We start from the raw sequence: 27,464 nt of genomic DNA on the forward strand, positions 1-27,464 counted from the left end.
ATTTGAAGGAAAATTTTTACAAATACATCGTAGCTGGGGATCAAACCGCGGATCTCTGACTTACAATCCGGTGTCATAACATAACATGTGTAAGCAGTGGAGGTCAAATGTTAAGGTGAAAATTTCTCCACTAGAAACTGTCGGATTTCTGAAAAGACAAAACGGGCGTCCACACTCGCCCACACCGCGAGGAGTGATTTGTGGTGTGGCGGGGATCATGCGGTCCACCAGCTTTCGCGTTGTACTGATGCTTTGGAGAAAAAACAGAGAAGACGCCAACGCTCACCGACACCTTTCTGCCACGGTGGACGCCTTCCAATTCCTGGCGCTTTCGCATGACAACGCCACCATTCCAGAGTTACACACCCCGTTGACGAACGTACACCTCTTTAGCTCATCGAGACCGTCCGATTTATCAGGGAGGGGTTTTCACGGTCGGCCAGGCGAAAAAAATGGGGGACGGTTGATTCGCCTACTCCGCTTTGCGCCGCGGAGCACGTGACACAGGGAAAGCAGATGCTTGACGTGCGATGGGGAATGAACCCCGACAGGAGCTCGCCGTTGGGGCCGTCGTTATTCTTTACTTCCCTGTTCCGTAATTGAGCTGCTGCAGTGGATGCGACGGTGTTTCAGGCGCGGGGATGTAAGCGCCCACGTGTTTCGTTACGAGACGGGGGAGGGGACGAGGGCGGGATCGGATTCACAAGCCGACGGATGAATGGCGGCCGTGCTGACGTCATTCACCCCCTTGTTCGACGGAGTTGAAGGGTAGAATAAACACACGAATACACCGACTCGATCTCTCGTCTTTCTCTTGCCTTCCTCGTAGAAGCTTCGACTGTTTTCTTACACTCGATGAAACGAAACGGCGTTAGTTAAGCAGCCGTAACGCGATGCTGCTGCTTCTGCTGGCGCTGTCCCTCGTCTGTTCGACCGGGGGAGGAGGAGGTCACGGCGGCGGCAGCCGGAGGGTCCTCCATCAGCCGCTGTACCCAATTCAGTGGACCCCTCCACCGCCCCTTCAGGAGGTCTCGGATCCGGCGCCGGACGGCTCTAACTCCTTTGCCCCTGGCGTCCCTGCGACCACGGGTCAGGCCCACACCTCCGCCGCCGCCTCCGCTTCTTCGACTTCCTCATCTGCGTCCGAGACTGTCGTTGCCGTCGCTGTCCCCGTCTCCGTAGCGGTCCTCGCAGTCATTCTCTTGACGGGGCTGTACTTATACCGACGACGAAGGGCGGAAAGGCCGTCCGATGCCGGGAAGCTCATGGGCCGTTATAATAGCAGTGGCCGGATGGAAAGCCGCGCAGCCTCTGCTGCTGCGCCGGCGCCGGATTTTCTCTACCTCGGCACCACGGACACGGCGTCGACGGGGGCCTCGAGCTGCGGGGGAAGCCAGGAACTTATTGGATCGCCCTACCACAAGCTGGGTGTGGAGCCGATTGTGGAGATGCATCCCCCGAGCCCCGAGCTCCAGCCGCTTCCGCCGTTGAGCGCAATTGCTTCGAGGAAAAGTTTGGGACGTGCTCCGACCGCATCCTCCGACGAGGATACTTTCTATACTCCGCAGATGTCGTTGGCATCCGCTACCAGCGAGACACCAAGCAGTCCAGTATCGCGGCGTAGCCTCCCTAGTATGAGTAGCGGAGGTAAGGAATTCTTGATGAGCGCGGTGGCGGAGGCTGTCCCTCGCTCACGGCGATCATCCCCTCGAATGCAACTCACCAATTACCCTAATTCCGAAGTGAAACAGATGATCCTGCCATTGAATCGACAACCTCCAGCACCGCCTCCGCCACCGCCGCCCCCTCCTCGACCACCTCCACGAATGTACAATGCCACCAGGAATCCACCACCCCCACCCCCACCGCCGCCGCCGCCGCCTCCGCCTCCGCCTCCGCCTCCGCCTCCGCCTTCATCCAGTTCTGACGCGTTTACTAAAAACGACGAATCAATCAAAGCTCCTATTGCGCCATTTTCGAGGCGTCGGCTACTGAATCCCCTTCCCCCTGAAGCTACACGTATTAACATACCGCTTCTTCCTGCGAAGCTTGGTAAAGCAGTCGCTGCCAGTTCTTCGCATCAGGATGACGAGGTGGGAAAAATTTTGGACGGTGATACGAAGCCTAGATTAAAGCCCCTTCACTGGGACAAAGTTAAAGCAAGTTCCGATCGAGCAATGGTTTGGGACCAGTTGAAATCGAGCTCATTTCAGTAAGATTTTATCAAAGATGCAGTTTTACAAAGCTTCAAAAGCCATCAATGGTGATAATTATATTACTTTTTTTCATTTTGGCAGATTGAATGAGGACGCAATGGAAACTCTTTTCATCAACAATTCCACAAGTTCTGTTTCTAATAATGATTCAAGAAGAAGACAGGATGCACTCTACTTCAAGCAGGAGAACAGAGTGTTGGATCCAAAGAAGTCACAGAATATTGCAATCCTCCTGAGGGCGTTGAATGTGACAAGAGAAGAAATCTGCGAAGCACTTTTAGATGGTAAGCAAGTTATTTCCTTGCATCCGTTTGCTTGAGCTAATTTGCTACTTCTCATAAAATATGTTGATTTATCTTGCATCCTACTCAAAGTCAAATCGGAATTAATTATTGGCTTGGTCCAATATGAATTTTCTTTTGTTGCCTACTCTTATGATTTAACTTTCTTAGTTTCCACCAAGGTAGTTGGGCAGTAACTTTCACATTAAGACCTGATAATCATTTAATTGGATTCTATAGGCCTTTGTGTAATTGAAACCCTGGCATATGAAATTTGGAGCTTCTTCTGTGTAAACGAAATTGTATCGTTGTCATCTAACTCTTCAGGAGATTGAAAGCTCAGATGTCTTTTTCCATCTTTATTAGTTGTCTTTGGTCTCAATTATTGTCTGTGTTTATTTTACAATTCCAAGCATCTGCTGAGTTAAATGTGATTTTGTTGATTTATGTTCTAAAATGGATAGGAATACTAAAGGGTAAAAGGTTACGAGGGGCATTGCATGAGAAAATACAAAGAATGACAAAGATATACTAGTCTAGAGAAGAAAATGGATAGAGATATTCAAGGGTAAAAGGTTACAAGGGGTATTTGCCATATAAATTCACTTTTTTTTTTTTTTTAATGTTTTACAAGGGGCATTGGTGAATTCATCACAATGCCAACAAGAATAAGATTTTTCTGCATACAAACTCATGTCAATGTTTATCATCCTCTTGTGGTTCTACCATCAGTGACTCTTAAAAAGTTGCAGATTGGCTAAAATAGGATTTCTTTCAAGATTGTTAGATTTGATTAACTAACTTATCCAAAAAACTAGCGCTATTAGGAAAAAGGCTAGTTTATATGATGGATCACCACACTACTAATGGACGTGGAGCATCCTATCTTCAACGAAAAATATCCACCAAGGCACCAACTCGTATTTGAATTAGGCTGTCTATCTAAGTTTTTGTCTCTGTATGCCCTCCTGCTTGGAAAAGACCATATAGAATCTGAAGGTTACAGCTTGCTTATACACTTAAAACTGGTGGAAAACAAACACATGTTTTTGGCCTTTCCTAAACATTTAATTTGAGATTTGACTTGACTCAAACTTGAGCATTAGTAGTTAATTTAAAGAGGAATGGAAAAGACAAGCATACCCAATTAGAATATTGGATAGAAAACCAATTTATCCCTTTTATCAATGTATGGTATCATACTTTAGTCGAAGCTAGTTTTATCTTGAATTTTTAATACCATCAAAGCAAAATAAATTAATCATTGTGCATCTTCAAACAGTTTTCTTTCCTGTCCCAACCAAAGCAAACTATATTCTATTCTCTACCAATAACAAGCATAACACTTTATATTAGAAAAATCAAAGAGACTAAACGAAGTGAGCAAAGAGGCTCTGCCTGGGTCAGTTGCACAAACATAGAGAATCTTAGAAGACATTTATGACCAATGGTAATTCAAAGGGACAAGTTTGAGTTGATAACCTTGGGTCCCTTAACTGAAATGTGACAAACCAAGTTGCTTTGCCAGTAAGTAATGCCTGATCATTCTCTCATACATGATACGGCTTGAAAAGTATACTTGATTTGGAGTGATGCATTGGAAGATGACTGTTAGCATCCATTTCCAAATGAAGATAGTTACCTTTATCAGCCTTTGTGAGAGCTTCAAGAGAAGCATATCAAATAGTAGAACAGGCTTAAAACTATCATGGTGCCAGTTAAGTTGGAGAGAAGATACTTAAAAATAACTATATTTTCTGTAATCCCTAGTTTCTCTCCTCCCATTTTTCTGTAAGTAAACATACCCCAAGTATCACAGTTTAAAAGGATAATGAGAAAAGAATAAACAAAAATATGTTCATTAATTGTTGCCTCAGTTTGTTTCCTTGTTTTGGTGTTGCACAAGCTACGTTTGATGGTTACAATAGTCATTAGATGCCATAGTCATGTTTTATCAAATCATTGATCCTTATGCCTCAGGATTGATGCAGATGGACACATTTAATCTAGTAGGATTATCTGATGATTATAACTATTGTGATGGAAGTTTTATATAGTTTCCAACTTGGACTTTATTAAATGATAAATTTTCTGCAACAGGTAATCCTGAATGTTTAGGAACTGAGCTTTTGGAAACTTTGGTCAAAATGGCTCCCACAAAGGAGGAAGAACTGAAACTACGAGACTACCCAGGTGACCTTCAAAAGTTAGGTTCAGCTGAGCGCTTTTTGAAAGCAGTCTTGGATGTCCCATTTGCCTTCAAAAGAGTTGATGCGATGCTATATAGAGCTAATTTTGATACAGAAGTCAAATTTCTATTGAAATCTTTTCAAACTTTGGAGGTAATTATTGCAATCATGCTTCACCATTTTTGCAACTAAAAGTTTTCCTAATATTCTTGAAGATATTATATTTTTTTTAATAGTACAATAGTATGCTTTGTTAACATCATCACTTATTTCTCATTTTACAAATAACTAGGCTTAACTTACTAAATTGGAATTTTTATGGTTATCATATCAGACAGCAGCAAAGCATCACTTCACTTCTTTCTCAATTTCATTTTTCAGTATTTCTGTTTAGTTATGAATAACTATGTATCACCCATAAAATAATCTTGTTGAGATGTTCTAAAGACTATCAAACACAAATCAATAAATTAACACTGAATGTTTCGCAGCTCGCATGAGGTGCAATATTTTTACAGCATTAATTATTCTTCTCTTGTAAATCCTCGAACATTTTACAGGCAGCATGCGAAGATCTAAGAGGCAGCAGACAGTTTCTTAAGCTCCTTGAAGCTGTTCTTAGGACTGGGAACAGGATGAATGTGGGAACCAACCGTGGTGAAGCTAAAGCTTTCAAGCTTGACACACTTCTCAAACTAGCAGATGTGAAAGGGACAGATGGGAAAACCACACTTCTCCACTTTGTCGTTCAAGAAATCATCCGGTCTGAAGGATCAGGCACTGAGCCAACAACAGAATATCAATCTAACAACCTAAGAGAAGAACAATTCAGGAAACAAGGCTTAAAAGTTGTAGCTGGGCTAAGCAAAGAGCTTGGAAATGTCAGACGGGCAGCTGGAATGGACTCGGATGTGCTGAGTGGATATGTCTCAAAGCTAGAAGCTGGCCTCGAGAAGATAAAGTCGGTCATACAGCTAGAGAAGTCATGCACACAAGGGATGAACTTTTTTGAGATGATGAAGATATTTCTTGTAGAGGCTGAAAAGGAGATCGATCGTGTTAAAGTCAAGGAGAAGACGGTGATGAACTCGGTAAAGGAGACTACGGAGTACTTTCATGGCGATGCTGCAAAGGAGGAAGCCCACCCTCTTAGGATCTTCATGGTGGTGAGAGACTTCCTATCAGTCCTAGATAACGTCTGCAAGGAAGTGGGCGGTTTGCAAGAGAGGACAGTGATGGGAGCTGCTAGTTCCTTCCCAATATCAGGCAGTGCTTCTCATCCAGTCTTTCAAAGGTCTGAATGGCGACGAGATACCAACTCGGATAACGATAGTTCATCATCATATAACTGATCAGAGATTGTCTGACTCGTGTGCATGTTGGCAGGATCAGTTATGTACAAGAGGAATAAGCAAGAACGTAGAGGAAGGCAGAATCATACGGTGTTTCATAGAGTTCAAAGATAGTGGAAGCTCGGTCTCCTCCTGTTGTAAATTATCAGACGGGCATAGAAATTTATATTCTTTTTAAATTATTCAAATTTTGTGTAGTTTTATGCAAGAGACGTCTCATGGAGGGTTCTTTTTATCCGTCCGATATAGTGGGATCGATTTAATTGCTACCGTTGATAACCGTGATTAGTCAATCACGAATTGTTTAAATTTAAATCCTTCGGAGCCCTTCAAGCGTCGAGTACTACGCGAGTGAATGAGAGAACATGGCTCCTCTCTGTCCCTCGATCTCCCCAGCGTCGCCCACCGCTACGCCACCCTCCTCGAGCGCCTCGCTGCCGCTTCCGGACGGGCTCCTCTGCTCCGTCGCCTCCGCGCCGTGCACGCCCACTTCCTCGCCTCTGGATTTAGACCCCGAGCGCACATCCTCAACCGCCTCATCGACCTATACTCCAAGTTCGGCGACCTTCCCTCCGCCTGCCGCCTCTTCGACGCCACCTCCTCCCAAAGAAGAGATTCTATCGCTGCCACCTCCCTCATCACCGCCTACTCGGCCGATGGCCGCCTCGACGCCGCCCGCCAGATTTTCGAGAGCACACCATTGGCCTGTCGAGACACTGTCTTCTATAACGCGATGATCACCGGATACGCTCGCGCCTCCGACGGCCACGCAGCTATTTCTGTCTACCGTCGTATGATGACGGAAGGCGTCCCTTGTGACAGCTATACATTCACGAGCGTTCTCAGTGCTGCAGCGGCTATGCTTCCTCTTGAGCTCGCACAGTGCCGACAGATCCATTGCGCTGTGGAGAAGTCAGGAACTGGAATAGCAATCTCCGTATCGAACGCTCTCATTACGCTGTATACCAAGTGCGAGGCTGCGGAGGCTGCAGTGTACGCTCGGAAAGTGTTTGATCTAATGCTCGACAGGGATGAGCTGTCATGGACCTCGATGGTGGTTGGTTATGTTAGGAGAGGTGACATCATTGAGGCTCGTCGGGTCTTTGATGCAATGGAGCAAAGATTTGATGTGGTATGGAATGCGATGATTTCAGGGTATGTCCATCACGGGCTCTTTGCGGAAGCCCTTGAGATGTTTAGGAACATGCACTTGATAGGCATCCCTATGGATGAATTTTCTTACACTAGCGTCCTCAGTGCTTGTACAAATGCAGGCCTCTTCGGGCATGGCAAGGCTGTTCATGCCCACATCATCCGTTCGGGGCCAGATTTTGATCCAGAATCTGCATTGCCTGTTGAGAATATGTTAGTCACTCTCTATTCAAAAGATGGAAAAGTCAATGTTGCAAAAAGGATCTTCAATGACATTCGGAAAAAGGACATTGTTTCCTGGAATGCCATGTTGTCAGGGTATCTGAACAATGGGTGCATTCGTGATGCAGTTTATATGTTCAAGGAAATGCCACAGAAGAATCAATTGACGTGGATGGTCATGATCTCGGGTTACTTGCATAATGGGCTTGCAGAGGAATGTTTAAAACTTTTCAGCCATATGATGGACAAGGGTGTCAAACCGTGCGACTATACTTTTGCAGGAGCTATTGCTGCTTGTGGCAATTTAGGGGCACTTGAGCATGGAAGGCAGCTCCATTCTCAGCTGATCCAATATGGCTACGAGTCGGGCAACTCAGCAGGAAATGCATTGTTGACGATGTATGCAAAATGTGGGTCTATGGAGGCAGCACGTCTAGCATTTCTTTTGATGCCGAATGTTGATTTTGTGTCTTGGAATGCAATGATAGCAGCCCTTGGTCAGCATGGGTATGGAAGAGAAGCAATTGATCTCTTTGACCAGATGATTGATGACGGCATGATGCCAGATCGGATATCTTTTCTCACAGTCCTGTCAGCCTGCAGCCATTCAGGTTTAGTTGAGGAAGGATTCCGATATTTTGAATCCATGGAATGCCAATATGGTATTAGCCCAGGGGAAGATCATTATGCCAGATTGATTGATTTGCTTGGTCGAGCTGGTCGAATTACTGAAGCTTGGAATGTTATCCAATCAATGCCTTCGGCACCTGGTCCAGCTATTTGGGAGGCTGTTCTCTCGGGGTGCCGTATTCATGGTGATATGTCTCTTGGGATACATGCTGCAGAGCAGCTTTTGAAGGTGATTCCGCAACAGGATGGGACATACGTCCTCTTGTCTCATATCTACGCTGCTGTTGGCCAGTGGGCTGAAGTGGCTAAAGTAAGAAAACTGATGAAGGATAGAGGAGTAAAAAAGGAACCTGGATGCAGCTGGATTGAAGTTGCCAATAAGGTTCATGTGTTCCTTGTGAATGATACAACACATCCTGATGGACAACATATTTACAAGTTCCTTGAGATTCTAAGTGTCAAGATGCGAAAGCTGGGTTATGTGCCTGATACCAAGTTTGTGTTGCATGACGTTGAGACCGAGCAAAAAGAGTATGTCTTGTCTACCCATAGTGAGAAATTGGCCGTTGCATATGGCCTTCTAAAGTTACCAGCTGGAGCTCCTGTAAGAGTTCTTAAGAATCTAAGAATGTGTGGAGATTGCCATTCTGCAATCATGTTCATGTCAATCGCAGTCAGTAGAGAGATTGTTGTCAGAGATGGTAAGCGGTTTCATCATTTCAATGATGGTCAGTGTTCTTGTGGGAATTATTGGTGATGCTCACATCTCATCCTGACCCTTGACTCTGAGCATGCCATTGCTGCTTTGCATCCAATGGAATTTTTTCTTGGCTAATCAAGTTTAATTTATTTTAACCCCATGAAGTGCCTAAATCTGGCATAGCATAGCATGGACTTAGATTTTGAACTTGTATATTTTGGATGAGACTGAGGCCTATCCATGGATTAAAAGAGTTTGAAATACAAAAATTATTGGTCGCATGAATTGACCTTCCATAGATCTTCAATTTAGATCTTCAAGGAGTTTTATATTTGTCTCTTGGTCTTGGGATGTACATGTACTCTTGGCCTCAAGGAGTTTTATAATACTTGCAAGCGAACATGACGGCTAGAACTTGAAGTCTTCAGCACATTGCTCTCTAGCACCACCATTTCATTCAGTGTATTGGTCTTGCATTATTGCCAATTTATGTATTTCTTCATTCCTAAGAAGCTTTCTTCTGCATTGGTTAGTTATAGTTCTTCAAGTGACATTGTTTTGAGTTTCTCTCATTGTTATCAGTGCTCCTATTGGGAATACTCTCACAATTGGAGCGTGAGTGCTGGTAAAATAGGTTTTTCTGTGGGATGATGTTCTGCTTGCATCACTGCAACAAAACTGGCATTCAACTGTTTTCACTAGTGACGTTGGTTCAAGTGCTGAATAAGAGATATTTATTTACCATTCAATTAGCCTGGTGCTTAAAAATACTTGGCAGGCCATCATCAGGCGTGGTGCCTTTCATGTTGGTGCTCTAGGATTTCAGAAACTTATTGCTCAAAAATGAAATGCTCTCTTTCAAGTATCACATGCCATCTTGAAATTGTGCTCACTTTGCATTTGCATTTAAGCATTCACTTTGCTGCTTTTCTGGCCCTGACGCCACACAATCCTCATGCCAGCTGTTGCGGATTGGCCAAACTCAAAGCACCAAATCTTGTGCTCTGTAAAGGACAGAAAGAAAAATATAATAATTAAGGAGAAGTGATTAACAAGAGGAAATCACTTGTTTTAGGGGATTAGCTAGATTTAAGGCAGTATTATAAAGGCAGAAAGTAAATGAAGACTTAAATGTAATGTGCTCGATTTTTCGTGTTCTAATCTAAGCAAAGCCACAGGATACTACTCTTTCAAAGTTTAGCAACAAGGACTTTAAACAGGCCCTTGAAGATTCCCTATATTCTTTATGACAATTTTGTCAACTAGATGAATTTCTAATCTAGACTGGATAAAAAGTATTTGTCAACAAAGCAAGGGAATCGCACAGAGTAATTAGGCCCACAACACGAACTATACTCGATTTTTTCAAAATACCTAAATCGTCTCAGGTTCTTGATAAAGTTTCTTGAAGTACGAGGAGAGCAGGCCCAATGGAGGAGGGTAGGCATGATGATGTATTGCTCTTGTATTTTGATCAAATTACAACTTTCTTCGCTTCTCTGATGCAGTGCATCTGAAAAGTACTATAAGCAATCTATTTCTCCGTTGACTGGTTCCACCGAATCGATTCCTCAAATGCAATGGGCCACATGCTGCCATCATTTTTTTTTTCTCACGAGAAAGAAAGCCACCTAGCTTAGGATGCTCCATCATCACTAGAACAGAACAGGAGCATCCAAGGAAAAAAAAACATGCAAGAATAATATATTTCAACATGAGTCAAAGAGATATTGGAGAATCTATGAACAAAATATTTTTGTGAAATTAACCAAATTTATTTGTAGTGAAGCAAGGATTGCAGAAAGGGAGAGAGAATATTCACTTCAGCTGCCAAAGGGGCAGAAACGTCAAAGCAGTGTCCTGAAGAGGGAGAGAGAAGGAGAAAGACAAGCAGAAGCAGTTTGTTTGATGATATCGATTGTCTATTCTAGTGATAGAGCAGCTGAAAGGGCAAGAGGGATTCAGAGCTCTACGTCTTGGTTTGTCCAGTTCCAACTGAGTTGAAAGATACCTGCTTTCCCTTGTTTCCGAGTACTCTGCGTGAAGCTGGTGGTGTAGGGTGGGTGGGTGGGTTGAGCGAGAGCCTGACAAGAGCGCAGTGGGTGTGGGCATAGAAGGGGGCATATTGTGGGCTTCCAGCTGCTTAGGGCTTCGAGTTTGAAGACACCTGGAAAAGGGGCCAAGCCAAGTTCGTCAAGGTGGATTCCTCTTTCCCATCACCTTTCTTCCTCTTTCTATACCTGTGATTGTCTACATGCTGTTGCTTATCTTGCGCTTGGGCTTTAGCCTTCACTTTGCTTGATCTGGTCGGCTCTGTTTTCTTGTGCTCTGAGGTGAGTTGTATCCTTTACGTCTCAGCAATGTTTGCCATTCTTGTCAATGTAGGTTATGTTTTCCCTCGTTTATGCCCCCTTTTTCGTGTATGTTTCACTATTTTCTAGTCGTGTTCTTGAATAGAGCTTTCTTCATCTTCCTTCAGTGTTCCTCAACAAGCTTTCAATTTTCTCTTTTTCCTTCGTCCTTCCATTATAGTCTTGTTCTTTCAGTGTTTGTGATCTGGACTTCTCCGTGGTTCTTGCAACTCCATATTTTTCTTTTTTGAGCCTTCAATACCTCGTTCCAACTTTAAAAACTTCAAGCGCATACAAAACCACATGCAGCCTTGGCTTTCATGCGACTGCTTCATGTGATTTTCATGTGAGATCTTTTTTCCAACTTGACGAGATTCATTTACCTCGGCAATTGTCATTGCATCCTTCAACTCCTTCATGGCATTAAAAAACATTCAAAGCTGCAAAGGTTGGAACCGCCAACCTAGCGGCCCCCTCATCCCAGGCCCCACCAGTATGAGAGGGAGGTAAACCACGGTCTGTGGTTCCATTCTCCTAACATAGATGATGCTATTTTTGCTGTTTCAGGTGAGGAATTTGGGTTCAGATCTGTGCTTGAGGGTGTTACCCTGTTCCTTTGACTGTAAACTAGTTTAGAGAGTAGGTTTCTGTCCGCTTCACCAAGTTGCAGAAAAAGATTCCATCCGCTTCACCAAGTTGCTTCAGAAAAAGATTCCATCTGTCGTTGTGAAACTAAGAATAGAAGGTGCAATCTTTTTGCTTCCACAATGAAGTTTATGAAGCTTGGATCCAAACCTGATTTGTTCCAGAGTGAAGGAAAGGATGTCAGGTGACTTGCTACTTTACTACATGATGTTTGTGTTCTCTTTGTTTTTCCTCTTGCATCCATTAAGGGAGGTGTTTGGCCATCAATGATTGTTTGGAGATCTTATGGAGTTGCTTGTGAATGAACTGTATGATAGAGCTATGCGAAAAGTAATCATGTTGATGTCTCCCTTGTTTCTTCAAAATCAAAGCTGTTTGTTATAAAATCATTACTGAAAGTATCTTTGAGTTGCATCTAATATCTGCAAGATGTTTCATGGACCAAGTGAACCACCGGGTGAATGGAGTAGCATGTTTTTGTTGTAACTTGGTCATTATCTAAGTCATAATAGGTTCAATCTGTTATTTAGCTCTTTTTTTGTCCTTTTGAAAAATTTCTTATGCGTTCTCTTTTAATCACCTTATGCCAATCTGTTCTTATATTGAGATGGCCTCTCTTTGCAGGTCAGTGGCAACTGATTTACCAGCTGACATTATTATTCATGTTGGAAATATCAAATTTCATTTACACAAGGTAAGCTGTATTGGGCTGATCTTTCTTATGGTTCATTCTGGCTTTGAGCATTGAATCTGAGAAGTTTGAATAAGGCATAAACAAGGTTTTAGGCAATGAAAACTGAGAACATTAAATTTAACACAGGTTACATTATAATTTAGAGTAATTATATGATTGTTGAAACATATGGGTAGCTTAGGATAATGCTAGTTGCTCGTCACGTTTCATGTAGATGATTGTGTATGCATATATGATAAACAAAGCTTGTATAACTATGATTCCAGTTTGATGATAGGCATAAGAATTGGTGAACAATGAACTTGGTATTCCTCCTGAGTCACTCTTCTGTACTATTCTGCTTATGTAATTCCTTGTCTTTGTGTTAGTTTCCCCTGTTGTCCAAGAGCCAACTTATGCAGAAACTGATCGCGACTGCAAATGATGAAAAAAGTGATGAGGTTTCCATTTCTGATATCCCTGGAGGTGCTGCAGCATTTGAAATATGTGCAAAGTTTTGCTATGGTATTACGGTGACACTCAATGCCCACAATGTAGCTGTTGCGCTTTGTGCTGCTGAGCACCTAGAAATGCATGAGACAGTTGAGAAAGGGAACCTTATTTACAAGATTGATGTGTTCCTAAGAACAAGCATTTTGCGTGGCTGGAAAGACTCCATCATAGTTCTTCAGACTACAAGATTTCTTCTGCCTTGGTCAGAGGACTTGAAATTGATTAGCAATTGCGTAGACTCTATAGCATCCAAGGCCTCAATTGATCCTTCAGAAGTAGAATGGTCATATACATACAATAGGCGAAAGCTTCCATTTGAAAATGGTCACGATCCTCATTTGAATGGAGTTAGAAAAGAATATTCAGTGCCCAACGACTGGTGGGTTGAAGACTTGTGCGAGCTTCAGATTGATTTCTTTAAAAAAGTTATATTGGCCATCAAAACTAAGGTGAAAGCTGATGCTGAAGTGATTGGAGAAGCATTGAAATCATATACATACAGAAAACTCTCAAGTTTGGGCAAAGGATCTGCAAATAATGGAAATGGGAGTGATGTAGCAAAGAACAGATCATTGCTGGAGACTATCATTTCATTATTGCCCTCAAGTAATGGCTGTGTTTCCTGCAGTTTTCTACTTAAGTTACTGAGAGCTGGTAGATTACTAGATTGTAGCAAAACTAGCATGAAGGAACTTGTGAAGCGGATAGGCAGACAATTAGAAGATGCCGCAGTGCCTGATTTACTGATTCCTTCTACCTCAGGCGAGGATACCATGTATGACATCGACATGGTTCTCGATATAGTGGAAGAATTCATGATGCAGGAAAACTGTGCCACCCGACCCAGTCCAGCAGCAACAAGCAGAAAGATTCATGAGTTAAGTAGCCCAGCTTTGACCCCAGCCAGTGCAAAGGTCACCGTTGCTAAGCTAGTTGATGGATATCTTGCTGAGGTTGTGAAAGATCATAACCTATCACTTTCCAAGTTTATTGATCTTGTTGAAATAGTACCGAGTGATTCAAGACCCACTCACGATGAGCTTTATCTTGCCATTGATACTTTCCTCAAGGTAACTTGACATAACTCTATGAATGATAATATAAAAGCTCTCTCTTGAACAAGTATAAAAATTTCTCGTTGCATTGATATTCTTAATGTCATAAATAGGAACATCCAGCCCTCAGCAAGAACGAGAAGAAAAGGCTATGTGCATTGATAGACTGTAAGAAGCTTTCAGCGGACGCATGCTTACATTCTGTACAGAATGAACGACTACCATTGCGAATGGTTGTGCAGGTCTTGTACTTTCAGCAGATGAGGGCGTTGGCTGCTACCTCTACCCAAGCTGAAAGTGGTGCATCGTATGGTAGCTCAAGGTCAGTCGTAACAACCAACACCGAGGACGAATGCGCGGATGGCCTAGCTGTTGATGACCCAAAAGCCATAAAGCTCCATGTTGGGGGGATGGCCAACGAACATGATTGGAGCAGTGGTAGTGACAACAGAAACACAAACATTTGTGCCAAGAGCAGCAACGGTAAGGTGAAAGGCATAGTGATGCCAAAGAAGATGCTCGGGAAGCTATTATCAAGCAACCGACGTAGTAGTGAGAATAGTAGCTTGTCCGATACATCAGGAAGTCCAAACTCCAACCGAGAGGAGCCTAAGTTGACCCCTTATAGGACTGTAAGATACGAAGTTTAGTAGCTTTCGGGAGGCAGTCTAAAACCCAGTTTGGCTTGTAGCTAAATTGTGTGCCACTAGCAAAATTGAAATAGTTGATGCACTAAACATGTATGGATTTTACTAATCAAAGAAGTTATGAACTCCATTTGGCTGCTGTTTCACCGAGCATAGAAATTGACTCATGATTCTCGATTTTACTCCTCCAATAATTTATTCAATTAAATAAATAAGTTTGAATATATATATATATATATAAAGAGAGAAGATAAAACAGTTGAAAATGAAGGAAAGAGGATCGAATAGTCAATTCTCTTGATCACTCCAATACAAAATAAAAAGTAAATGAAAAAATGAGCAATTTAAATTATTTTCTTTTAACATTGATTCCTTTTACAAGTAAAATACAAAGAAAAACAACAAAAATATAAAAAGAGAAACTTAATGCTTGTTTATTTTGGAAGATTCTTCTATTTTGAAAAAAATTCAACATCCACATACCACAATGGCACACAAGTATACTCATTCATGCTTTATATGCAATTTTACCATTATTTTTTTCCTTTTTTTTTACCACCCAAATAAAGCTTGCTACTCTATAAGTCGAAGTGGCTCATGACGCTGACCACCAACTGACACAGATTAAAGGTGGCTTTCAGCTATCAATAAAGTTGAGCACAAAGAACATAATTATTATAATAATAATTATTGAATTACCACCATCCAGTTCAACTCAACAACGCTGGTGCGCAACAGTTGAATCCGGAAAGCGATCCAACGGTGGTGGAGCCTGGGGGACCGGCCGCGGAAACACGGAGCCGCCCGCCCCTCGAAACCCCAGGACTTTGGAACACCTAACGCCACCACTTTCATAACCAGTTTTGACGCCACTCCACCAAAGGCGGTAACCACACCACTACCGATCCGGCATTCCAACCCATAACTCAACCCCACCACCCCGCATCAATTTAACTCTAACCGTGAGTTAGCCAAACCCCAAGTGAGCACTATATAACTTCTCCTCCTCCCCCACTCGTCTTCGCCCCTCCCTCTCTTCCAAGTACGCTTCCCTCAGTTCCTTGCTCCCGAAGCTTCCAGCGACGTGTTTTTTTGAGAAAATTGAATCAACTCAGAAATCACAAGAGGGATAGAAGTGACCTGGAATCGAGCGGTGGATGAGTCATCGGCGGAGATGAGCTGCAACGGGTGCCGAGTTCTCCGCAAGGGCTGCAGTGACTCCTGCCTGCTGCGGCCTTGCCTCCAGTGGATCGACTCCGCCGAGGCCCAAGCGCACGCCACCGTGTTCGTCGCCAAGTTCTTCGGCCGCGCCGGTCTCATGTCTTTCATTTCCGCCGTCCCCCCTTCACGACGCGCAGGTTCGTGCCTTCGAATCCACGGTTTCGATTCGTGTTTTTTGGCTTTCGAGCCCACTGTTCTCGTTTGGTCGCAGCTCTTTTCCAATCTTTGCTATTCGAGGCTTGCGGGCGAACCATCAACCCGGTGAATGGCGCCGTGGGACTGCTAGGGACCGGGAACTGGCATCTCTGCCAGGCGGCCGTGGAAACGGTCCTTCGCGGCGGCGCGCTTTGTCCGATTCCGGAACTCGCGTCTGACGGTCGCTCCGACGAGGCATCACCCGAGGCCGAAGGCCTAAGCCCGCCGCCGAAAATGGGCTTCTCTTCCTTCTCATCGGTCAAGCGACGGAAGGTGCCTGCTCCGTCCTACGAAGACGACGCACCGTCGTGCGGCCTGGACTTATGCCTGATTCCTCCATCCCCTGGCAGCGGAACGAGGGAGAAGAAACGGAGTTGGCGGCAAGGGACTCCCTCGATGAACTCGGAAGGATCGGTAACGACGAGCGGTGGCGAAAGTCCCGGAAGCAACCGAACAACCACCGAACCGAAGCTTCTCAATCTCTTCGTGTGATGTCACGTTCCGCAGATCACGCTAGCGACCTCTCCCGTTTTGATCCCGGCGAAAGTTTTGCTGTTGCCCTTAGCCGGCGAGACTAATCCTTAATTCTCTTTTGATGGTAACGATCTGTGGGCTGGACGCGGCCAGTTGGTGTATAATTAGTGCATCAACCCAGTTTATTAAATAAAATCTTGTCGGTGCTGGAATCATTCGAAGATTGAGGTTATAATTCTGGACTGTCCTGGCTCAATCAACATGGAACTCCAAATGCATTACGAACAATCAGGCATAATTTCTATCGATGGCATCAGTAAAAATATAATATTTGACGAATATAATAAACGTTTGAATCCGTCCTTCTATAAAAGCCGCCGTGCCTTTCGATGTGTCGTACTTATCCACGCCTCGCGTCTCTGTAATTCTTTTGAGGGCCACAAAGGCGAACGCTCGTCGGCGTGGGTGGCTGGACAGGGAGGTGAAGCCCGTCGCGTAGCGGAGACAGAGGAGAGAGAAAGCGGTCAGCTTTTGGCGAAGCGAGAGGAGGCGTGCAGTGAAGGAGAAGCCATCCGTTCTCTCCATCAATCATCCCGTGCGGTGGGCGCTGCGGCGCTGTGTCAGCGACAGCGTTGCTGCGGCGCCCCCCCCCCATCCCTCGGCTTCCACGCCCACGTCGCGGGCGTAGGCGGCCCCACCGCGATGGGAAAGCAGCGGAGGGATAAAGGAGGTGACTCGTCGACGCAATCGGTTCGGTTCATTTCACTTCACCGCATTGTTTGTCTGTTATTCCTTTTTGCGAAAAAAGGAAAACAATATTCTGTTTCTTTACTTTACCGATGCACTGCGCAGTGCATGCAGTTGATTCCAACACACCACCATCACTTGCGCTTCGCCCCGCCGCGTTCGGTGGCGGGGCCTCCGCACCACTCTTCCTGCTACTTGCGCACCGAACCTTCTTCCTCTCGTATCTTTATCTCCTTTCGGTCTTTTCTTTTATTTTCTTTCCTTGCTTTTTCGATCGCGAGGACGAGGCGAATCGACGGTCTTGGAGAATCAGGCAAGAAAATCCCTCGATAGAAATGGGATGGATGATGCTACGGGAGATGGCAAAGGAGCGCAGCTAGTGGGGGGAGTGGCTTCGCAACTTGGAGATTTGCTTGTTTTGTTTCATGCAAATCCGGATGCAAAAGGGTGCAGCGAACGGTCGTGGTGGGTAATTAATGTGCAGGCCATACGCAGAAGCGTCAGGGCAAAGTAAAGCAAAGTAGTGTTATTCGATTGGGCTTTGTGGATGTGATGCCACTGTCTTGGCCTGCGTCTGTGGTGTGTTGGAGCAACCACCTGGAAGTTAATCTAGATGAATATCATCACATTTTGAACTTTCCTGTACATGGACAATTAGCTGTTGGCTATATTTTAGGACACAGACAACGTGGAATCCCTCATGATTCCCACTGATTGCATGGTGCAGAATTCAATTCGATCGAAACTGTCAACGATCCTAAGAATCATCGTTTAAATATTATAGAACAGTATGAAATAGATCGATATATTTACCGCCATGATCTCTAAGCTAAGAAAACGTCATCCGAGTCATCAATCAACAATCTTTTCTCTCGCTCGTCAGAAACGATATTAAATTACAAGTCGGTGTAAATTAAGCAGAACGCCAGGTCAGATACTGCTCGATCGATCGCTGCGCCGGCCCACGGAAAAATTGTCTCCATCCCCACCCATGAATTCATAACGTTATCCTAACTACGACCCTTCAAAATCTGATGGGAGGGGGGGGTGTGGCATGCAAAAGCCAAGAGACAGCCGACCAACGCTCCGATGAGGTCAAGTACCTCCTAGTGATAGAGATTAATTGGACGAATATAAATTATTAGAGGATTAATGGATTGTAGTATCCTGGCTCTTAAATTGATTTCTGGATATGATCACTTGTTGTTTGTTTGTTTGTGTGTTTGGTGACGCGGATTCCATTCCAACTAGGCGTCTGCTTTTATTGGATTGGACTCGACATTTAAATAATCTCCAGAGTCCTCGGTGAAGACTGAAGATGATGTCGCCCACCATGTTGTGTTTGCTTCACATAGAGAGGAGGTGCGCGTGTTCATGTGGCCCCGTAAATGAGTCAGGTTAGGATTGACAAAATCCGACATGATCTTATCTGTCGCATTTATAAATACGGTCAAGGGCAAATGTTTTGGCCGGTCTCCGCTAATGTAAATTTTCGACTTTCCTGTTTGAAAATTCAGTTCAAATTTCTTTAGTTGTATTTAAATGTCCTTTGTTTTTTAAATCAAGCTTTCATCCAATTAACATATATCCACTATTTGGTTTACCTGTTGACATGCCGAGATGAGTAGATGACCCACTGCTCCGTTGTCGATCAAAGCACAAATACTTTCCGTAAAAAAATTGCTAGCTCTAACCAAATATTGCATTGTATATATACACACTTTTCTTTGATTATCACAAGAACGAGCAAGACCATGACCAAAGAAGGCTATCAATCTGGTGTTACAAGAGGGAGAGAGTGATTGAAATAAAAGAGGAGAAAAAAAATACACGAATCAGACATGCAAAATACTAGATTCTTTATTTCATCGGCAATCCTTCCGGTTAGAAAAAGGAAGAGCTTACTGTGATGTTAGTGATCACAAGTTTGCTGAGAACCTGCTATGTGATTACATCTGCTTGGCTTTTCTTTTAAGCTGTACTAGATGCCCTTGCAGGCTACATTGCTTTACCTGTTTTGCAAATTTACATAAAAGTTAGGGAAATGAAACCTGAAATGATGAGAAAAGGAAAAAAGAAGTGAGACTTGCATGCAAAGCTGCTGCTGTGGACAAGAAATCTCTTGATCGATCAAGTAGAGCTCTTTCTTGTGCAGCCAATTTTGTAATATCAGATACCAAGATAACCGTTCCTTCCACCTGCAAATAGGCATTTGCTGACAAATTACACCATGTTTGTCCCAACTAGGCTCGCAAATTTTATATATAGTGAATTATGCAAGGAGTTTGATGTCAAGAGATGCGCATGCAATGGATAATATGAGCCAAGAGACACTGCCTAAATCATTTGAAGTTTGATGTCAAGAGATGTGCATGCAATGGATAATATGAGCCAAGAGACACTGCCTAAATCATTTGGTACTACTCCATCAGGTTGGTCATCCCTGGTAGAAAAGCCTAAACAAGTCACGAATCAGCAGAATAGCAGTTAAATCTGAAGAATTCTTCATTTCTCATAATTCTCATGAATAGCAGTTGAATGAACCTTGGATCCGTTCACATTACTATATCACATACAATGGTTTCTGTTTTCTGAACAGAATCTGTAAGGACGACAAAAAACACAACCATATTTATACACTAAAAGCATGAAAAGCTAATGTAGAAGAAAAGGTCAGGATTAAGCCTAATGTAGATGCAAGGTGATCACAATTAAGTCCAATGCAGATGCGATATGACAAGAATGATATCGTAGAGGTAGCAGTCACCTTTGATAAAAGAGAGCATATTGAGGATCCCATTGCTTGCATCATATCAACAGCTGAACCAACAGCATCCTTAAGTTCCAGGATGTCCACCTGTGAAGCAAGACAATTGAATTTGACAAAAGTGGACTTGTCTATCCCAACGGTAATGCTTGTTGGTATGGAAAGATATATACAAACCTTGGCTCCACTAACAATAGGAAGGCGGAGAGTGCTAGCCTTTAATGCTTCAATTGCTCCTGACAATAAGCTTGAATGCTCTCTGTCGATGAGAGACCATTCTTCCAGATAGGACAACTGCAATATCAACAAAGTCAGATGTGAGTTCATAGAACTGAATAAATAGCTGACATAAAGGATTTACATGAATTCCTGGCTTCCTGGAAGGTCTCACAGAAAAAAGAAAATAAAGATCTCTAAGAATTCTTGAGCTCTCTAAATAGTTACAAACAGCTTAGCAAAAAATACTAGGGTATAGCATGATTTTCCAATCTCTGAAGACTCCAACACATCAATTACAACTTATAACTGGAGCTGAAAGACACTAGGAAATAATAAAGAAGCAAAAATAAGCAGCAACACCATAACATTCTTAATTGCTGCTTATAAGGAACATAACATTCTTAACTGCTACTTACAAGGAACATTACATTATTAATTGCTACTTATGAGGAACATGATTAGATAACTCCTTCCCAACTTAGATTATGGGTAAGTTGATAAGGATTCATGGTGCAACACCAGGCTACAAGGAGACACAGCATCACACTTTCAAGATGAATTTCACCAAATAGTGAATTTTATATGAAAATAAACTTTGGAAATAAATAATACAAACGGGATATGAAATACTCACTTACCTTAATATGACTTAACTTAGGAAACAAATCGTCTGACTTGCACAAATAAAACACTACCAAATAACTCTAATACCAAAACTCTCTATCCTTAATTAGAGAGACTACCAAATAACAAAATTTAGCAAAAAAAAAAAAAAATCCAAATTTGCACTATTCTCCCCCACCAAGAACTTTGTCAAGTGGAGAGATTAAAGATGGAGTCAAGCGGATGAGGCAAAACAAAAACGTTAGTCTTTCACAATAAATTTCATCAAATAAAGAAGTTTATTAACTAAAAACGTAAATTACAAAGAGGGAGTTTAGGTCTTTTAAAGGCTCAAACCAAATTAAACTTGGAAAAAAAATTAAACCAAACATTGTAAAAAATACTCACTTAGCTGACTTGACAACTTTTAAAATAAATTATCTACGAATTGTACACCAAGTAATAAAATTAAATACCAAATAAATTCCAAATTTGCATCAACTCAATTGCTCCATAACAAAATATCATATGTGATGCCAACATTGAAAAATCATCTGACAATGGCCTTCAATCAGAAAAAATGATTTATGCTTAACCAAATTAGTTAATTAGATAGTGGTTCTATTGTCTGAGATTGGCAAATAGTGGCTTGGATACTTTTTGCATCACCAAATTAGTTAATTAGTTAATTGTTTCACAATAGTCTGAAGCAACTCAAGTCGATTACTTTTTCAACATCTGAAAGAATGTTTTCATGATAGTGGTATTGGATACTGATAGATTAGCAACTTTTCTAGAAATAAATCTAACTGCAATTGTTAACTATTTTATCTTGAAATATACCTCACTTGTTTTTCCAATAATGAACTTAAAGCAGAATAGTTCTTGTTGGCTTCCACCAAAATGTGCAACATTGATTCCCAACTACAGTTTGATAAGCGGACAACAATAATGTATTAAGAAACTATACATAAGCTAACTGTCAGATCCTTAAAATCTAGAAGTAATCATAGATCATGCCATGAATAACCAAAAGCACCAAATACAAACAAAAACTCATGAAGCATCATGACAGACTTCAAAAATATATATGTTTACCAAACATAGGCATTTCAAAATAGACATTTCATAATCGAAGAGAAAAATAAGTTAAACACAGATTTACTTGTTCCTTAAGGATGGAAGCCAGCTTTAAATTTTGTGTCAAAAGTTGTAGCTCGATCCTTTTAGTAGTAATAGAATCACGTAACTCTGAAGTAGTTGTCCATGCATCATATATATTTTTCTGTAAAAATCAAATGAAAGCATTAGCAAATAAAGCACAATATATGCAGATTTGACTCTTCATAACAATTTGGAAGGTTGGTATGAATTAATAAGAAGCCATGCAAATCAATATGTAACTTCTCTTGCCTAATCCATGAAACACCATTCCTTTACAGATTATATTAGTCATTGGATATCTTTCTCTCTCACATTCTGGATTCTTTATATATGTTAAACAAACATAATCACAAATAAAATCAATCAACTTATTCACAACTGTTCTCTCCCTATATATATTAAATTGGTTTGAAGTAATAGACTACCTTGATCTAGGGAGTGCAGCTGACTAACAATACTCAATTACATATTCATATGTGAAGTAGTGAAACAATGCATATGGATATGTGAGCAACAAGCATATATTGCATGAACTGCTTTTTGAAGATAATGCGAGTTCGTGCACATGGGTCGTGAAAAGTATGATACCAAAGATGGGGTTATGTCAGGATCTCTCAGAAGAATTATGATGGAAGCAACAAAGTGAACCTTAGGCCTCTGAACCTTGCATCACTTGCAGGGCACCCTTGATACAATGCGTGTGATATGTGCCTTGTGAGAATGCTAATTACATTGAGATATTGTAATACCCTGGCAATCTAATTAGTATCTATTGCTTATGGGACTAGGCTTTGCATTAGAAACTTTATAATTCCTTCCCAGGTGGTTTGAACTTGGTCACAACAATTTATTCTGTCAGAGAAATCACTATGTTATGCTGGTGATTATCGAACCTACTGTGCACCAAGGTGAATAGATTGTTTGGCCAGGATAAGAACTAGTATCAAGACAACAACTTAGTGGCTCCTAATCCTCTGAATGAAAATATCTCCAAAGAGGTTCTTGTATCCAATTTGTGTTGTATGTGGCTCAATGAGGACGATCTGTTTATAAATCAGGCAAATTGTAATGCTCCAATCAATCTTATTCATCCTGTAATTGGGCTAGGTTTGGCATAGTATATGAGTTACAATCCGCTTTTCGCTGCTTATTAGTGAATACACCCTTTTTTTTTTAAGTTAGATACCATCTAGAACTTCTAGCTTTGCCCTAGAAACGAAGGGATCATCATTACCACTTAGCTCCTGACCAGGGTCTCTTTTGTCCTGGTGATGTTTGCTACTTTAACTTTTGCTTTTCAACTTTCCTAGCAATGAACTTCAAGGGAATATTTCAGCATTTGTGCAATTTCCAGCTTACTATTCTTGTACCCTCACATCTTATGACACAAAACAATAGTCCATCTTTAGCATCTCCAGGTTGCCACCCAGTCCATAAATACAAAGATGTTAGATAGTGACCTCTAACAATTTATCTGAACCTTCTTCAGAAAGAAAGTTCATACCATTTAATCACGGTTTCCATTGACTTTGGATGGCTTATAAAGTGGCACTGATAAAGAATTGTATTTTGAAATTGGAATAAGAATGAAAGAGGATTCAAGGATAAGCATGAGACCATGAGTTACTAAAGAGAATGGTTGGTCATCTAGCAAAACTTCTGGTAGGTTGGTCTCCTAGCGGCTAATGGGAAATGTTAGAATTATTAGAATTACAATTGGATTTGTAATTGTATGTTAATAAGTTTAGATGCACCTTGGATATTTAATTAGAGATATATGGTTAAGTTGACCGCCAAGTGGCTGAGAATAATTGATGGGAAGTGTTAGAATTATTAAAATTAGAATTGGAGTTATATTTATATGTAGGATAGGCTAAATCCATATTGGGTGTTTAATTATATGATATTTTGATTGATTGAGTTGTATATATAGACAACACAATAATATAATATTTTTATCAGTTCTGTAACAGGGCACATAAAAAGCAGGGATAAGCTTTCTTTTTTTCTTTTGATAATTCAGGTGTTCAAGTCTAGCCCGACTAATCCTAGAGGTAAACAACTTTCTCCTTGATTTGCTTGATTTGCTTATGCACATTTAGAAGTCGATAATATTCGTCCTTATTGAAATTCAAATTCTGGTGCTCTTATTTATTTCTCTTATGCACATTTAGAAGTCGACCTCTAGAATATTCGTTCTTATTGAAATTCAAATTCTGATCCTCTTATTTATTTCTCTAAGTGTTTTATCACTACACTACACCCGTGGGAGCAAGAATAAATTTTCTTATCATCATGTAAGGTTGCGAATAATGGTTTGTTCACGAATTTCAAAGGAAAACTAGATTATTTCTGGAAATCATTTAACTGGAACAGAGACCAAAAATAATGTGGTGGAATAGAGGAAATATTTTGAAGAGAAAGTAAACTACTTGCCAAAATTCTTAACGAGTACATGACATCTATGTCAGATTCCCCAAGTTAGGTGACACAGATAGAAACTTCATGAAACACTATCAAACATATACAGAAAACTAATCTTCAGAATATTCATTACCTCTATAGTTAGTTTCTGAAGTAACAGTGCAGCATTGGCTCTGGCATTTACACATCGCCACTGTAAATGTCGGTTATCAAGCAACCTCAACAAGTGAGCCTCCTCAATCCGATTCTCCCCTTTCTTTGCCCTGCGCACTTCAGCGGCAAAGCTTATAATGGAAGGTGCATTGCCCACGCGAGCAATTGGTGAGGTACTCATTGCTACATTAGTCCTTGCTCGTAGAGGACTAGACATACCCCTTGATGCCGCAAGCTTACTAGGTGAAGAAGGTCTCGTGGGTCCCCGAAGTGGTGAAGAAGTTGAACTTGGAGAAGACAAGGGGCTATCAGATAATTTCTTTATCCCACCCCACCTCGGTGCCCCAGGCCTTGAATCTGGCGAAGGTAATGGGGAACAAGGCTCTGGATACTGATTTAGCCGGTTGTTCATCTCTTGCCTATACCTCGCCGGTACACTAATCCCACGGGGAGTCACCTTTGCCCTCGAGAGAACACTGAACTCGGGCGTACCAGAATTACTCCCAGACGAGCCACTCTCGGTATCGGATGAGGCTGAGAGATCACCCCCATCAAAAGAAGCCCTCCTCGAACTATCAAACAACATCGACTGGTGGAGCAACCTCACGGTGGCCAAGATCGGTTCTTTCTTCTCAGAGGAACAGCTCAAGCTCCTCATCATCGGATTCGATGGCTGGGCCCGGGAGGCAGGCCACCGGTGGTGGTTCTCAAAGGGCCTTGTGTTCTCCAAATGCTCACCAGTCTTCGCTGCAGCAGAGCCGGTGGCAACAGGTCGCCGCCGCTCTGGCGTGGGGGTGCTAGGGGAGACAGCCTTGGCGCGGCTGGTCTGGTAGAAGAAAGATTCACCCTGGAACGAGACGGAAAGACTTCTTGTCGTCGTGCAGAGGGTGCTGACAGCGGCGGAGGGTTCGACCTCTGTCGGCACGCTACGGCCCGCAGGCGTGGAAGGTCGAGCCCGATCTACGGAGCAGGATCGCTTCTGGGAGCCGGATTGGCGCAATGCCGGAGGCGTCGACGGCCGGGTGCTCGGTAAGGGAGACGGAAAACGCCGAGAGCTCGACGACGAGCTCGAAGAAGAGAAGGTAGTGGTGGCAGAATACGTAGTAGAATTCGAAGAGGCAGAGGAAGAACTAAAAGACGAGAGATAGCGGGAGCTGATCTCCTTAGTACGAGGCCGTCTCACCGCGCCACCGGCATTGTCCTTTTCCGATGGGATCAATGGCAGACGATAAGGATTCTGGAGATCTTCGCGAGCGGGAGAAGGAGAGCCGATCTTGCGTGGGTTCGTAGGGTTCCGGGAGGCAGTTGCAGCGGCTACCATGGATCTAGTGGCAGATCTCGCTCGATCTCCCGCCTCCTTCCCGAATTATAGCAACCGGAAGGCAAGGAGGAACCGAGGAAGGGGTCGGTCACATCACCCGGCGCAGCGCCAGAGCGTAGGCTTCACACTCCTTGGAACTGCAGAATTAGGAAGAGAACGAGAGAGTGTGAAGCAAGAGAGAGGCTTCACCTTCGCCTTCGCCTTCGTAGCTCAAAGACTAGATTTGCCTTTGCACAAAACACGCAGTACATGTATTTGTAAGGCCTGTTTTAGTGTGGTTTTGCTGCTAAGCAATGCAAGATTTTCGCTGCATTGCTAAGATAAAGACCAGAGAGAGTGGTCTCTGTACAAGGGAGTTGGTTTAGGACCCAGGGATTAGGTATATTTTAGCAGCAACTGCTTCAAGATTGTGCATACACATATCGGCCGGAAGTGAGGCATAAGGCACAGCCAACACATGGAATGCCATAAATGGTGACACCCGGAGAGGGAAGAGCAGTTGGGTGGCATGGAGTCGGTAGAAGACACGCTTGACGCTTCTGTATTGGCCATTCATGCTGCGTGGATTTACATCTCCGGTTCACCTGGTTCCACCAAGCCTGTCTTTTTTTCAAATTTTTTTTTTAAAAAAATAGATAAAGGGGAGTTCGATTGTAAGAATGTGTTTATAAATAATGGTTCATTATTCATCTCTGAATAACATACATTTATACATTCTCCAATTCCTTGTTTTTTTAATGGTATCTGATGCAGGGCAATGAATAACGTAGTTTCTTTACGAATGAAGATCAAGAGTTAAATGAAAATCACGCCTATAACTAACTTAGCAATACTAATCAAATGGACTCGAGGGAAGATGGTTCCACCCAAAGTGAAGTCGTGTCGAGATGAACTAAGGGCTCAGTCTTAGATCACCACCTTGCCCATCTTGGTAGTTCAGCATCTCGACACTTCACTATCTCAGTCTCAGATGTCATCTCAGTCTCGAGTCTCAATTTCACACACTCTCTGCATTCCATATCCTAAGTATCAATCTTTATCTTTTGTGGATCCATGAACAAGCTGCGAATATTCCTGAGACACATGGCAACATAGGAATAAAATAGCAATTATGAAGTTGTCAGATCTAGTTCCCTTGAATCTTTTTTTCTGTAAATAATGTTAAAAAGAAATGAAAGCAATCAACATCTATCAGATTTGATCTTCTCATACACTTCCATAATAATGTCGTCTTAGTCAACATGGAAATGTTGTCTCAATGGTTATATAAATCCTGAAAAAAGTTTTCTGAGGGTGCTTCGGTCAGTTGGTTTTCGACTTTCTGAACTCTTTTTTTTTCTCTATATTTTCATTTTTTTCCTTTCCGGAATATTAATGAACGTCCTAGTCGACGTGGAGATGTTATCTCAATGGTTATATAAATCATGAAAAAGATTTTCTGAGAGGGCTTCTTCTTCTTTTCAGCTGGCTGGTTCGACTTTCTGAACTTTTTTTTCTACTATATTTTCATTTTTTATTTCTACGGAATATTAACTTGAGCGTCGGAGTAG

The 27,464-nt window shown here is 42.4% G+C and overlaps 5 protein-coding genes across 5 annotated transcripts; 4 read left to right on the forward strand and 1 right to left on the reverse strand.

The window, feature by feature from the left end:
- The first annotated feature begins 705 nt into the window (after nucleotides 1–705).
- LOC141827536 (formin-like protein 8) lies at nucleotides 706–6,246 on the forward strand. Its single transcript, XM_074714807.1, has 4 exons — nucleotides 706–2,212; nucleotides 2,298–2,500; nucleotides 4,598–4,839; nucleotides 5,247–6,246. The coding sequence occupies exons 1-4, from the start codon at nucleotides 894–896 to the stop codon at nucleotides 6,036–6,038; spliced, it is 2,556 nt and encodes an 851-aa protein (XP_074570908.1). The 5' UTR covers nucleotides 706–893; the 3' UTR covers nucleotides 6,039–6,246.
- A 147-nt stretch (nucleotides 6,247–6,393) lies between these two features.
- On the forward strand, nucleotides 6,394–9,031 carry LOC141828427 (pentatricopeptide repeat-containing protein At1g25360). The gene has a single exon (XM_074715855.1). The coding sequence runs from the start codon at nucleotides 6,394–6,396 to the stop codon at nucleotides 8,797–8,799; it is 2,406 nt and encodes an 801-aa protein (XP_074571956.1). The 3' UTR covers nucleotides 8,800–9,031.
- A 2,750-nt stretch (nucleotides 9,032–11,781) lies between these two features.
- LOC141827445 (phototropic-responsive NPH3 family protein NPY4-like) lies at nucleotides 11,782–14,718 on the forward strand. The gene is made up of 4 exons (XM_074714692.1): nucleotides 11,782–11,922; nucleotides 12,363–12,432; nucleotides 12,801–13,994; nucleotides 14,093–14,718. The coding sequence occupies exons 1-4, from the start codon at nucleotides 11,861–11,863 to the stop codon at nucleotides 14,627–14,629; spliced, it is 1,863 nt and encodes a 620-aa protein (XP_074570793.1). The 5' UTR covers nucleotides 11,782–11,860; the 3' UTR covers nucleotides 14,630–14,718.
- A 937-nt stretch (nucleotides 14,719–15,655) lies between these two features.
- Nucleotides 15,656–16,758, forward strand: LOC141827468 (LOB domain-containing protein 37-like). Its single transcript, XM_074714719.1, has 2 exons — nucleotides 15,656–15,984; nucleotides 16,059–16,758. Exons 1-2 carry the CDS (start codon nucleotides 15,801–15,803, stop codon nucleotides 16,532–16,534), a joined length of 660 nt encoding a protein of 219 aa, XP_074570820.1. The 5' UTR covers nucleotides 15,656–15,800; the 3' UTR covers nucleotides 16,535–16,758.
- Nucleotides 16,759–19,038: 2,280 nt separating this feature from the next.
- LOC141827866 (QWRF motif-containing protein 2) lies at nucleotides 19,039–26,187 on the reverse strand. The gene is made up of 6 exons (XM_074715201.1): nucleotides 24,574–26,187; nucleotides 22,018–22,137; nucleotides 20,208–20,324; nucleotides 20,031–20,120; nucleotides 19,354–19,461; nucleotides 19,039–19,275 (listed from the first exon to the last, which is right to left on the reverse strand). Exons 1-6 carry the CDS (start codon nucleotides 25,912–25,914, stop codon nucleotides 19,213–19,215), a joined length of 1,839 nt encoding a protein of 612 aa, XP_074571302.1. The 5' UTR covers nucleotides 25,915–26,187; the 3' UTR covers nucleotides 19,039–19,212.
- Nucleotides 26,188–27,464: the final 1,277 nt, after the last annotated feature.

This window comes from Curcuma longa, chromosome 4 (assembly GCF_044706935.1).
Source record: "Curcuma longa cultivar G26 ecotype Majalengka, Jawa Barat chromosome 4, ITB_CL_G26_1.1, whole genome shotgun sequence".
NCBI classification, from domain to species: domain Eukaryota; kingdom Viridiplantae; phylum Streptophyta; class Magnoliopsida; order Zingiberales; family Zingiberaceae; genus Curcuma; species Curcuma longa.